This window comes from Conger conger, chromosome 5 (genome assembly GCF_963514075.1).
Source record: "Conger conger chromosome 5, fConCon1.1, whole genome shotgun sequence".
NCBI lineage: Eukaryota > Metazoa > Chordata > Actinopteri > Anguilliformes > Congridae > Conger > Conger conger.
Genome location: NC_083764.1, coordinates 31,685,400 through 31,698,315, shown reverse-complemented (window position 1 = coordinate 31,698,315; position 12,916 = coordinate 31,685,400). Strand labels below are relative to the sequence as shown.

The following is a 12,916-nucleotide window of genomic DNA, read 5'->3' as shown; positions in this document are numbered from 1 at the left end:
AGGTAAAACAAAAAATAAATAACAGTTGAATAGGATAAATATTATAATGCTAATTTTCTGGATAAATATTTTCATTTTAAACTGAAGGCAATTACAGCAATGTTAAGTCTATTTCTTTTAACATGTCTATGCCAATGTTCCATTAACAAAGTCATTCTAATGCAAAATATATCACAAACTATGTTTTAAGTGAAGTGTTAATTTCATCTGTCTTTTGCATCTGCTGAAAGCTGCAAAAGACAGGAAATTAAATTGATGAGTCCGAACATCAGCCTGCGCTCCATGGTATCCGCACAGACAATTGTTATAGCCATGTATAATGTTGACTGTACGTCTAAAAACGTCCTCACCACTGGACAGATTGTTCAAGACCATTCAAATAATACATCAAGAGTAGTGCACTGCAATTGAACAATTGTGATTAATTGTCAGATATAGGCCTACTGTATGACATTTAGGCCTACTGTAGGCCTATTCATATAATGTAGAAGCAGATGTATAGCCTACAGTATGTACGTATATGTAGGCCTATACATAGTTATTCATATTTCTCCAAAAGTAATTGATCGTAATGGAACATCTACTCATGTTGTATATAATATATACAATGAATCTTCCATCTGAATTTATCAAAATAATATGCTGCCATGTTAATTCTATGGACATAATTGGGTATAAATTAGTATTGTTCTGCAGAAACTGAATATGATACAGGATTATAGTATGTTGCCAAAGATATGTGCCGACACCTTGATTGAGAGCAGGCTGATATTTCCATTTGCTGAAAGCCCCAACACTAATATTTCACTTAAAACATAGGTTTTTGGGATTCATTTCATTTTTACACCCAGAGGTTCAATACTTGATAGGTCACTGTAAACATTGATTCTTGGTTCTGAAGCTTCTTAGTCTATTTTCTCGACCAAAGATTTCGTTTTCATAGCTAATATGCAAAACAATGCATGATTTAACTGCGCTCACTATAACACATGCATTTGGCTACAACTACAAATGTTAACGTCAGGCTCAGTTAGATCATGAGCATACAACAGAATGTGGTAGCATAGGGTGTGAGCATGTAAACTGACAGTCTGTGTAGCTAATGTTAGATAGAAGTTAAACACCATACATTTAGGTAACCTAGCTAGCTAACTTAAGTATGGGGCGGCCTGTAGCGTAGTGGTTAAGGTACATGACTGGGACCCACAAGGTCGACAGTTTGATTCCCGGTGTAGCCACAATAAGATCTGCACAGACGTTGGGCCCTTGAGCAAGGCCCTTAATCCTGCATTGCTCCATGGGGGATTGTCTCCTGCTTAGTCTAATCAACTGTACTTTGCTCTGGATAAGAGCGTCTGCCAAAATGCCAATAATGTAATGTAAAGTAATATTGGTAAAATGGCTGTTAAGTCTAACAGTTACTTAATAGCTACTAGCGATGTGACAAATCAGTTTTAATAAACTGTGACCAACCCATTTTGAAAATGGTTAATGGTGTAACCAATAATGCTTATGACCACTAGGGGGCGCATCTTATTAATGAGAAGAACATTTTTTTACTTTATTTTGGGTCATCTTAAAATGTTTCAATTAACTGTCAACATTGTAAGTCAGATAATAGCCTAATTTCCAAAGTAAAGATTTACATTTACATTAACTACAGACTGCTGGACATCCGTGAGTACAAAGCAGTGTAGGCTACGTCCAGGCATGCTGGTCGATCGCGTGTAATTTTTTTCAAATGCATCGGTTAAAATGATAATTCTTTAGGTTTTCATCCCTCTTCCCTATGGATGCTGCTTGGCAGACTTGATTGGTATGAAATGTTCAAAATATTCTGCTATTGAGAACTTTTGAAATTCGTGGTCCCGTTAATGTCCAATATTTGCATGACATATACTAACATAACACCGTGTCGTGGTGGCGAGAATAAATCTGGTCTATTTTAGGCGGGGAATCCGACAAAGTGTAAATATAATGTACAGATACCATATTCGACTAGTCTCATCATTTTACTTTTATGCTAATGGTTTCTATACAATTCGGCGGGTATTTTTATGTAACAGTAAAATTTGCCAATGCATTTGATTTTATACGGGTGCAGGGCAATCTTTGTGGAGACAGGATTAATGTGGTCATTTTAAAGCAGGGAATTAATATGATCCGATGGATATGAACCTGCCAAATGAAACTGCTGGCGTGTTCCAAATCGCATTTTTAAATTGTGCAGAGGGCAAAGACTGGGCAACAGCTGGTGTTTCATTACCCTTTAAAGTTCAATATTGCAAATAATTTGCCTAATGTAGAGTCACTGTGTTCTGAACAGAACACTGGGAAGTGGCAGCTTCCACCAAAGCGCAGGTTAATGGTAGTCTTTCTCCTGAGGAATGTGGTTTGATTATGGTTTCTTATTCGCTATCCTACACACTAAAACACTTGGATTTGTGTGAATTGTAATTATGCCTAAAGACAAATAACTATGCAACTTCCCTGCATTCAGAAGACCACGTTAGCTCACGATGTTCTGAACACCAATTTACAATGTTCCAAACAGCACCTGAAGCATAACTACTACAGTTTTGTACTCTGTTATGCAGGCAAATCTTAAATAAATAAGATTTGCTCCCAGATAGACTCCCAGATAGACACTATGTTCCAATGTGTTACACTAGTTGCTGATGAGACTAGGCAGGGGTTGTTAACTGGCTGAACCATGCGACAATGCTGGCAATTATAAACTCTATATTAGCGATGACAAATCATCAGTAGTAACCGGTTACCATCCCATTTTTTAAACGGTTAACCGATACTGCTGATGACAGCTAGGGGTCGTATCTTTAAAAACAATTTCAATTAACATGTCGAACATCGTTGAAAGCAGGGAATATTTGCTTTCAATATCCGATGCATAAATAGCCTAATGATAATGTATTGCTTTATTACTCAATTTTGTCCAGGACTATGCTTCATTTGCATCCATGAAACGGGCCCGTTATGTCCATATTCAAATGCAAAGATACAAGCAACACACACAGCTGCCATGCACCAATGGATAATTGCATAAATGTTAGCCATTAATGACAACATTATTCTGCACCCCCAGTTTATAGACCAAAGTCCCAGTGCCCTCCTCAATACATCCATACCAACCACACTTATTTTCCATCATGTTCCATGTTTAAGCAGCCATCTGAATGTTCTTGCACATACATGATAATAACAAAATAGATTTTAAAAATAAACTTAATACAGCTTGGAAATTCCCCCCCCCCCCACAGTGCAGACCACAGATTACTTTATAGGATAATAAAGCAGTATGTATAATATAAAAGCAGACTGGTGGTGTGGTAACATACCCTGCCGTAGACTGGGTTAGCTGCTGCAAGGACACTGCAGCGGGCATTGAGACGGGCGTGGATGCCTGCCTTGGCAATTGTGACACGACCTTGCTCCATCACCTCGTGGATGGCAGTGCGATCCATGTCAGACATCTTGTCAAACTCGTCGATGCACACCACGCCCCGGTCACCAAGCACCATGGCCCCCGCCTCCAGACGGCGCTCACCTGAGGAAGGGGAGGTGGGGGTGACATTGATGCAATACCTGCTTGATTGCTCTACCAATTGCAAATTGAATTTCCTTTAATGCAGTTCACCCCAAAAAATTTCATTATCCCTTTAAAATATCACACAAGCTTGAAAACAACATACCCGAAATAAAATTGTGACTATTGTTGAACCATTTTGATGACAGGCATAACCCTGGCCTTTTCTGAAAGGCAACCCTTGTTTTCCAAGGGTCAGAATTACTCAAAACATAGGATACAGAAGCTTTTTTTTTTCCCCCTTACTGAAAATTCTTGAGTACTATTGCAACTATGGCTAGTGTGCTTAGAAGCACAATGGAGCCACAGCCACAACACTAGTTAAATCTCCTCCCCTTTGGTCCGGTCCCATTGGGTTATAGGATGTGCCCCATCCATGCATGCTGTGCAACTGGCTAGCTACAGGAACTTACCAGTCTCCTGGTCAGTGGTGACAGCGGCGGTGAGACCAACTCCAGAGGAGCCACGGCCAGTCGTGGGGATTGCCCGCGGGGCCGTATGCAGCACATAGCGTAGGAGCTGTGACTTGGCCACAGAGGGGTCACCTGTGGACAAGCAACATGTGATCAGCAACACCAAAATGTATGTAATAGGCAAGGGCTGAACAATTACACCCATGCAGGGCTGGTGCCTATGATGGTTTTGGATCCAATTAAATAGTCTGGATTAGTTTAGTAAACAACTATACATAAATGCCAATTCCCTCTTTTATCAGACATGAATATATTATGAATTATGAATATTTAATGCATTCAACATTTTACACCTTTCCAGCGTTTCATTTTAGGTCCTGATAGAAGACGACATTTGTGTGGTTTGTGTATCCAGTTTGAGATGTCGATTGTCCAGCACCTCTTATGAGCTTTACCCCCCCCCAGTCAAATCAACATCCCCGCCCTTCAAAAATCCCCCGAAAGATTGGTTTCACTCATGTACATGTCATATCACATGCTGCTCTAACTTTTGTTTAAGCTCGTCTTTAATCAATGAACCTCTGTTACGATTGGTTGGCAAGCGCCAATGAACTGAACGCCGTCTGTGCCAAGCGGATTATTATTCATTTTCTTACTAGGGACAGTCCACATTAATCAACATTTTCAGTTTCAGACACGGGGAGAAGATGCAAACTCCACACAGAAACCCAAACCCAGGACCTTCTTGTTGTGAGGCAACAGTGCTACCCACTGCGCCACCGTGATGATTTGTTCTAGCAATGAGTGTATCTTTGTGAGGTCACAACAGAAGTCCAAACGGCTTGTTTAATTGCACATTTTCTTCATAAGGATCGTGGATATATTTGGGGACTGTGCGGTTTAATACTTTCAGGGAGTGTGTAAATAGTTCATTGGGAATCTTCAATCAGAACAAATGTATTTGGAATGAAGACATTCTGCATGTGAATGTGGCTGCAGCTAGTGATGAGTCTGAAAAGGTGCATTTTCAGTACACAGCAGGTGGGATTACCTATGAGCAGCACGTTGATGTCCCCTCTGATTCGTGAGCCGTTTTCCAGAACTTTCTCCACCCCTCCCAAAAGCATGCATAGGATGGCCTTCTTAATGTACTCATGCCCATGGATGCTGGGAGCCAGGGAGCGGGCCAACTGCTTAAACACATCCTAGCCACAGACAAAGAGGTCAAAGTTAGAGGGACACCTCCACTAGACAATGTGGATTTATGCATCTCAGAGCTTGCTGGCACCAGGTCAAAGAAATTACTAGGTACACAGCAAAGACTTATTTGTTGTATCGGAACCATTTAGTAATGGCATTGTTTTTGGCTTGGCAGATGTCCTCATGCAGGCAGATAACATGGATACTTTTGACAGGAGCGGTTGCCAGCCCAAGCAGTAGAGAGCCCATGCTCCATCTAAACCCACAACTAGATTACATAGCATAACATAAGGTAATGGCGAGGACAGGCCATTTCACTCTCTATCCTCCCTGTCCCCCAAGTCCCTACTTTAAATAATCCTGTGCCACCCTAAGCATACGCTGACCCAGTGCAAAGGTTCCCCTCCGGTTCAGGTGCAGCCCGTCATGCTTGTACAGCTCACCCCTGTCCCAAAAGGAGACCCAATGCCCCATAAACCTGTACCCCTCTCTCCTACACAAATTTCGTAGCCTGCACATCGAGGACCAGGGTTTGATTCCCAGTCCTGCCAAAAGCCAGTTTGGCTGGCTCTCATGGAGCGGCACAATTGGCTCGCTGCTCCAGAGGGAGGGACTTGGCAGGGTTAGCTGATCGGCACACAAGAAGCACCTCGGGCGCCTCGGAATCACGGTCACGAGCATGAGACGAGACTGCTTGAAGAAGGCGTGTCGCTCTCCTTCGGGCCGCTGAGGGACAGGATGTGAGCAGTGTATCTAACACTAGCTCTAGATGGGGTACAATTCACTCCAAAATTGGGAGAAAAAGTGAAAAGACTAACTACCAACAGGGATTTGCTTCCAAGAGGGTGATAGTTTAAATATTGAAATTGACTTAACACAATAGTGCCAAACAACTGGCCAATTGTTAACATTTTTCACCAGGCCAAAAAGACCATGAAGCAGAGACAAAACAAAATATACAGTAATTACATTGTAATTGAATTGATTGAAGTATGGTGTTTACTTCTGCCTAACATACATGGTATTATTAATGTGCACTGGAGGAAGGGACAAAGTGAGAATGATGTAGAGGACCAGCAGCAAAACCTAAATTATGGAGATGATGCCAGGGATGTTCTTGTGAATACTTTTTTTTTTTTTTCTTTCCCCACATAGCCCACTATAGCCCCCTACCATGTAGAAATAAAGTCTTGATTGAGAAAATTGTCTATTGTCTATTGTAGTTTGTCATTTATAAATATAATTAATAGCTTAGTACTTGAACCCTTAAGTATCACCCCTTTTTCTTGACACAAGCTTGAAATTTACATCCGTAAAATAAAATGGTTACTATTCTTGAACCCTTGTGACTACAGGTATAATACTGATGTCTTCTCAAAGGTAACCCTTTGGGGTTTGTTGTCCAAGAGTCAGAATTACTTAAAACAATAGATACAGAAGCTGAAACAGTGGAATTGAAAGATTTCTCACTGGAAAGACTTTCCATATTTGAATGGATACAGATTATGTGGGCAGTGTCTGGCATGCTGAGAAATTCAGTGGAACGACAAACTGACCAAATCCCCTTTCAAATATGCTGAAACTATCTCAAAGAGAGCATTGTGCAGTTTTCCAAAAATGACATTTGGAGACTACAAAAGGACACATGGAAACTAAATGATATTATGGTTCTTATGAGGTGTAAAAAAATGCGTACTAAGGGTACAACACTTTCTATCCTGTTTGCACTTCACCCCACCTGTCACCCACCCACTCCCACTCCCTCTCCTTGTGCTCTCATCAGACTGGCTGAGAAGATTTAAAAAAATGAAGTACAATAATCACAATAACATATTGTATACTAAAACTTGATTGAGGGCTGTTGTGTGCTAAAATTTATTTCAGGCTAAGTTCAAAGTAAACCTGACCAGTTATAACCTTTGACAGGGGTGTCATCCTGACAAACTGGTAAAGATCATAGCCCAATTCAAATTTCAATCAGATTAAGGTTTGTACTTAACATTTGAAAGTACCAAATGATTGTCCGAATCCTATTAAAATAATATTATAATATTTAGCTGGAACAAAAACCATAAACCGCAGGCTACTACATCTCACCTTAGAGCATGACTGGCTGAAGGACTTGATCTTGGCCACATCATCCGCAGAGAAAAGGGGGGATACCTCCTTACTCAACTGCTTTACCTGGCAGGCAATAAGGACGGTCCTGAAGAGAGACATCAGAAAAATAAGAACGACCTCCGATTAGAAGAGCTTTGCATTATACATCATACACGCACCAAAAAATAAATAAAGTAAAACCCACATGCACACACATTTTTGGATGACAGGGATTTTGTTAGCTCATTTATCTATACTCACGTGAAACAGGAATTTAGATGACACAATATAGTTTTTTTAGACTGAGATTAACTAAATTAAGTACAATTGTATTGCCAATTTAATTTATATACAATAAGTTACGGATGCCAATATATTTGACACCTATATTTTTCCGAAAAAACTGGAAGAGTAAATTTATGGAATTCAAAGTATGTCGTTTCCCGGTTTAGTTTGCCTCTTAATTTTTATTTAACAACTGTACAATAATTCCAGAGGCCACTACACACACACACACACACACACACACACACACCTCCAGGATTATTGGCACCCTTTTAAAAAAAAATGTTTACGTTAGTCGATTGGTCTTTCTACCAAGCAGTAGTTGAAAAACATTGTGAGAGCTCAGAGATATCACTTGACGTCAGTCAGTGACAAAGAATCCCCACAGGGCAAGGGTGAAGGTATCCCAATCATCTGTTCAAAGAAGACGTAGAGAGCAGCAATATAGAGGCTATACCGCAAGATGCAAACCATTCATCAGTAGTAGGAATCGGAAGGCAAGATTACAATTTGTAAAGGCAATTTGGCTGCTTCTGGAGTGGGATCACTAATCTTGTGCCATCCGTGACATACTGGCTATCGGGAGACGGATTGTAGGCCAAATCGGGAGACAGATTTGTAGGGGCGGCCTGTAGCGTAGTGGTTAAGGTAAATGACTGGGACACGCAAGGTCGGTGATTCTAATCCCGGTGTAGCCACAATAAGATCCACACAGCCGTTGGGCCCTTGAGCAAGGCCCTTAACCCTGCATTGCTCCAGGGGAGGATTGTCTCCTGCTTAGTCTAATCAACTGTACGTCGCTCTGGAAAAGAGCGTCTGCCAAAATGCCAATAATGTAATGTAACGTAATTTTAAACATTCCCCTTTGGCTTATTTGTGACTTCAAGACATCCAGAAACAGCTTGGTTAACCTATGCATAGATTGCAACAAGAAAATAAATGGAATAGTTCTTTCTACAGTACACTCGAGCAAAAACGTGTGTTCCTGTCCTATGCAGCAGACTACAACTTACCATGCACCTACATCACCAGCCAGCGGAAACTTACAGAAAACATAGTGTTCCTCCTCACAACGTTCAAGGAGCTTCCACGAGACATCAGTTCATCAACAGCCTCGGCAGCTGATGTTATTCTAGCCATCACAGCACTAATGCTATACGCTAACTTATTATTAACAACAACTCTATTCCTCTGCTGACATCCCGTTAGTTAAATTAATGCCTGGCCACAAGTATTAATGAATCCAAAAATCCATTTGTCGTGCGCATCAATCATTTTAAGGATGAAAGTAAATATAATTTGCTTCATTGAAATACACAACCGAAAGACAAAACGCATTATTATGTCTATATAGTCTATAAATTTTTTTTTTGTAGCTTCTCCACAATAAATGTCGAGCTTGTTTTATTTTCTCATTGAAAAGGTACAAGGAACGGTACTTCACAAACAATCGCAAAGCCCATGCACATACATCACTTTCCAGTGTCCTGGCCACCAAAGCAGGTTCAGACCAACAGACGGACGAAGAAAGTCACACAGAGCCCCCCCTGGCAAAGTACCCTGAGCAGGGTTCCTGCAGGCGATGCATTCCAAAATATTGGAGACTCATTTTTATTTTATTTATTTATTTATTTATTCTTTCTTTCTTCTCGTCCCCAAAAATCTAGATCGGAGCATCCCTACTTTATTGATGATGTAACTCATGGTAGCCGCAGGATGAATTCAGAAGTCTACAAAAAAGTCTGTCTACCAACTTAGAGAAATGCATCCAAACTAATTGGGAGGAACTTCATCATGCAGAAAAAAATGGAAAGTTTTAGACTGGCCAAGTCAATCACAAGATCTCAACTGAACATGCATTTCACCTCCAGAAGAGGAGACTGAAGGGAAAAACTGCCAAAAACAAACAACAGCTGAGAGGCTGCAGTAAAAGCCTAGAAAAGCATCAGAAAAGAAGAATGCAACAGTGTGGTCAGAAGAATGTCAATGGGTCGCAGGCTTGATGCAGTTATTGCAAGCAAGTGAAATGTACCAAATACTAGTGTAATTTACTTTTATTTACTTAAATACTCTTGGTTGCAATACTTTTGCTCACCTAAAAATTGTGTTGTCTGATACCAAAGGTGTTATGTTCTAAATAGTTTAACACATCTAGGTGTGAATACCAGAAATAAAAGCAGAAATTCTGAACTCTTGTCTCATGTTCATCTTTTTCTCTCAACCCTAAATTTATTGAGTCTATAGCAAAAACAAAGGAATTGGCCTTGTTCCGATACTTTTGGAAGGGACAGAACATGTAGCCAAGTGGTGGTGGTTGTGTACATACGGATTTTCATTTAGTTTTTTAAATAACTTTTATTTTTCCAATTGCATTTTAGATAAAGCCATCTTATAAGCGATAAACCATTCCACAGCCCTTGGCTGAACAACACCCTATCATGTTAAGCATTCTTGTATATGGACTGCATGCTGTGGAACATCGCTTACTAAAATTGAGTAATCCAGAAAATCTTGTTTATAAAAAGCATAGCAAACACACATTCACAGGCACACCTTTTACAGCTCCAAAACGCCCAAAGAAAAAAAGTAAAAAATAAAAGCCAAAGCAAGTGAAGGGCAGAAGACTATCACTAAAAAAGAGCAACATGTTTGTTTACTGCTGAAATGTGTGTTCATGTTCTCATTCAACATAAATGGTAAATGGTTGGCATTTTTATCCAAAGCGCTGTACAATTGATGCTTCTCATTCACCCATTCATTCATACACACACTCACACACCGACGGCAATTGGCTGCCATGCAAGGCACCGACCAGCTCGTCAGGAGCATTTGGGGGTTAGGTGTCTTTGCTCAGGGACACTTCGACACAGCCCGGGCGGGGGATCAAACCGGCAACCCTCCAACTGCCAGATGACTGCTCTTACAGCCTGAGTCATTTCGCCCCTAGTACAACATGTCTTTAGTAGCTTATGTGTAGCCTTGATCTCTACCAATTTTGGATTTATCTGCATAATGCTGTTTTTATCAATCCTTACTTTTATTGAAAGGGTGAGGTGAGAATTATTAAACAGATTGTTAGACTTAATTCAACAGCTATTGTGTGAATTATGAAATTAATGGTCTGTAATTTCTTATAGCGATCGCCTATAGATCAGTCAGCAATCAACTGCCAGCTAGTGCACCATACCTGAATGTGCCAGAAGTAAAGCCGCCCTTCTTCCCAGGCAAGCAGCGGAAAGTACCGATGACCTGCACCCGATCACCAGGTTTGACCACATCGACAAGGTCATTGTCAAGGATGACATTGACAGAGCGCGGCAGCTGGCCGGCTGGGGCCTTCTCGGGCATCTCCTGGACAGTGATGGTCTGGTGGTCTTTGTAGATGGAGAGCCCAAATTCTGTCTCCAGAGGGTTGTTCTCCTCATCCTGGAGGAGAGAAGAAAGCTGATGCTTGGGTGTCTCCTTATGTACAGAAGCTCTCAAAGCTTTAAAGTAACTTAGTTTCTCCCAAAGGAAAGTGGCTTTCATATAAAATATCCAATCACAACTGAACAATTAAAACCAAATATGAAACTTGTTTAGATATTTATCTAAACCTGAACAAGCAGAGCAAATTGCAAGCGCCATACCCCAGGGCATGACAGCAAACCTTTTTTTTTTTTTTTTTTTTTTTTTTTTCAAAGAACATTTAATTTAACAATACAATATACTTTGCCAACTTCTCACCCCAGAAAAGATTAATATAAAATGTTCCATCAACATGTGCATACAATGGACTGTAGTAATGGGCTACAATAGTTATCTATGGTGTTTTAATTACTGCCCTGGGTATGATCTGAAGGACATTCATCATTAAAACTAATTTGTGTAGCTTGGTACTTGAATGCTTTTCATTTCAGTAGGCATTCAACATCATTTATTGTCATTATGTCAATTACTGTCATGGGTCCTGGTTGAGCCAGCATTAGCAAAGGTGCTGACCTTAGTGGGGTAGATGGCACTGGATGGGAAGGCATCCAAGGAGGTCATATCAGTGAACTTTCGCTCCATGGTCTTCTTGGTGGTGGGACAGTAGTGGACACTACGCACCACTTTGGGACAGACTAGTGAGCCTACAAGCAAAAGGGTTGTTAGAGATGCATTCCCTATCAGGTCCAAACCGACCAGACCATTAGGCCCCAACAAAGGTTCATAAACAATTTGGACAGTTGCATTTACATAGATCTTACGATCACTCATTCTATGAAATTACCATGTGTAACATTTAGAAGAACTTTATTACATGCACCCAAGCCTTAAAATGTTAAGAGGATGACACTTAAACATGAGACATGCAGCACAGAAACAAAAACAACGCAAATGAGATCAGTTTTGGCCCTGCAGTGAGACTCCCATCACTTTCTCTTTATAGAAAGGCAGCAGTTTACCAGCAGTGTCAGGCTTGTTCAGCATTGATTTCCGCACCCACAGCCTAATTATGAAAGGGAATGTTGAAAACAATTATCATGAAATAACCTGAATTGATTTTATTAATAATTGAAGCAATTGTTAGTAATTCAGTCAACAAAAACAGCATGTTCCACAGAGAAAGCACAGGTTTGATTGCATGCAAGCACTGGAATCAGTTACATTTCAGTCGTCGTGTAGACTAGTTTACTGCATCTCTGTTTCAATTAAAAGAGCACTGTCGTGCTCATTTCAGTTGAGATTATTTGGATGACATTAAATTCATGGCATTTAGCAGACGCCCTTATCCAGAGCGACGTACAGTTGATTAGACTAAGCAGAAGCACCAACGGCTGTGCAGATCTTATTGTGGCTACACCAGGGATCGAGCCAACCTTGCAGGTCCCAGTTTTGACTCATTATAGCTATTTCATTATCTTTAAATAATACAACATCCACCAGTTACTATATTGTATATAGAATTTATCTATGCCTGTCGCTACATGCTGAAAAACTTAACGAGATTATCCAATCTCTATGATACGACAGATTACTTGCAGATGGTTGTATGCGTTTGTCTGTGCACTACGCAGGGTGCACATGGCTACGTGTTTATTAGGGTAATTGTAAATGTTGGACTTGCACAGGGAAACACAGAAATTATAATTTGTTGAATAAACATATATTAAGAGAAATTATATACATTTTGAATGTGACTCATTCATTGTGCACAAGTTAGATTACACATGTTGCGCATGTTATGACTTTGAACGCCATTTCCACGGCACAAGTAATATCAGAGACGTTATAAAACTAACCTTAAGAGTTAATTTAGACAAGATTTTTTAAGACTACTTTTGAAACAGTT

General features: G+C 40.3%; 1 protein-coding gene across 1 annotated transcript in view; it reads right to left on the bottom strand.

Moving 5' to 3' along the window:
- mcm3 (minichromosome maintenance complex component 3) overlaps positions 1 to 12,916 on the bottom strand; it is a 48,523-nt gene that overhangs the window by 29,957 nt on the left and 5,650 nt on the right. Inside the window, exons 4-9 of the mRNA XM_061241975.1 lie at positions 11,584 to 11,714; positions 10,790 to 11,028; positions 7,315 to 7,423; positions 5,069 to 5,222; positions 4,018 to 4,149; positions 3,357 to 3,565 (exon numbers count right to left, since the gene is read on the bottom strand). Of these exons, the coding sequence (XP_061097959.1) occupies positions 3,357 to 3,565; positions 4,018 to 4,149; positions 5,069 to 5,222; positions 7,315 to 7,423; positions 10,790 to 11,028; positions 11,584 to 11,714 (974 nt within the window). The remainder of the gene's footprint in view (positions 1 to 3,356; positions 3,566 to 4,017; positions 4,150 to 5,068; positions 5,223 to 7,314; positions 7,424 to 10,789; positions 11,029 to 11,583; positions 11,715 to 12,916) is intronic.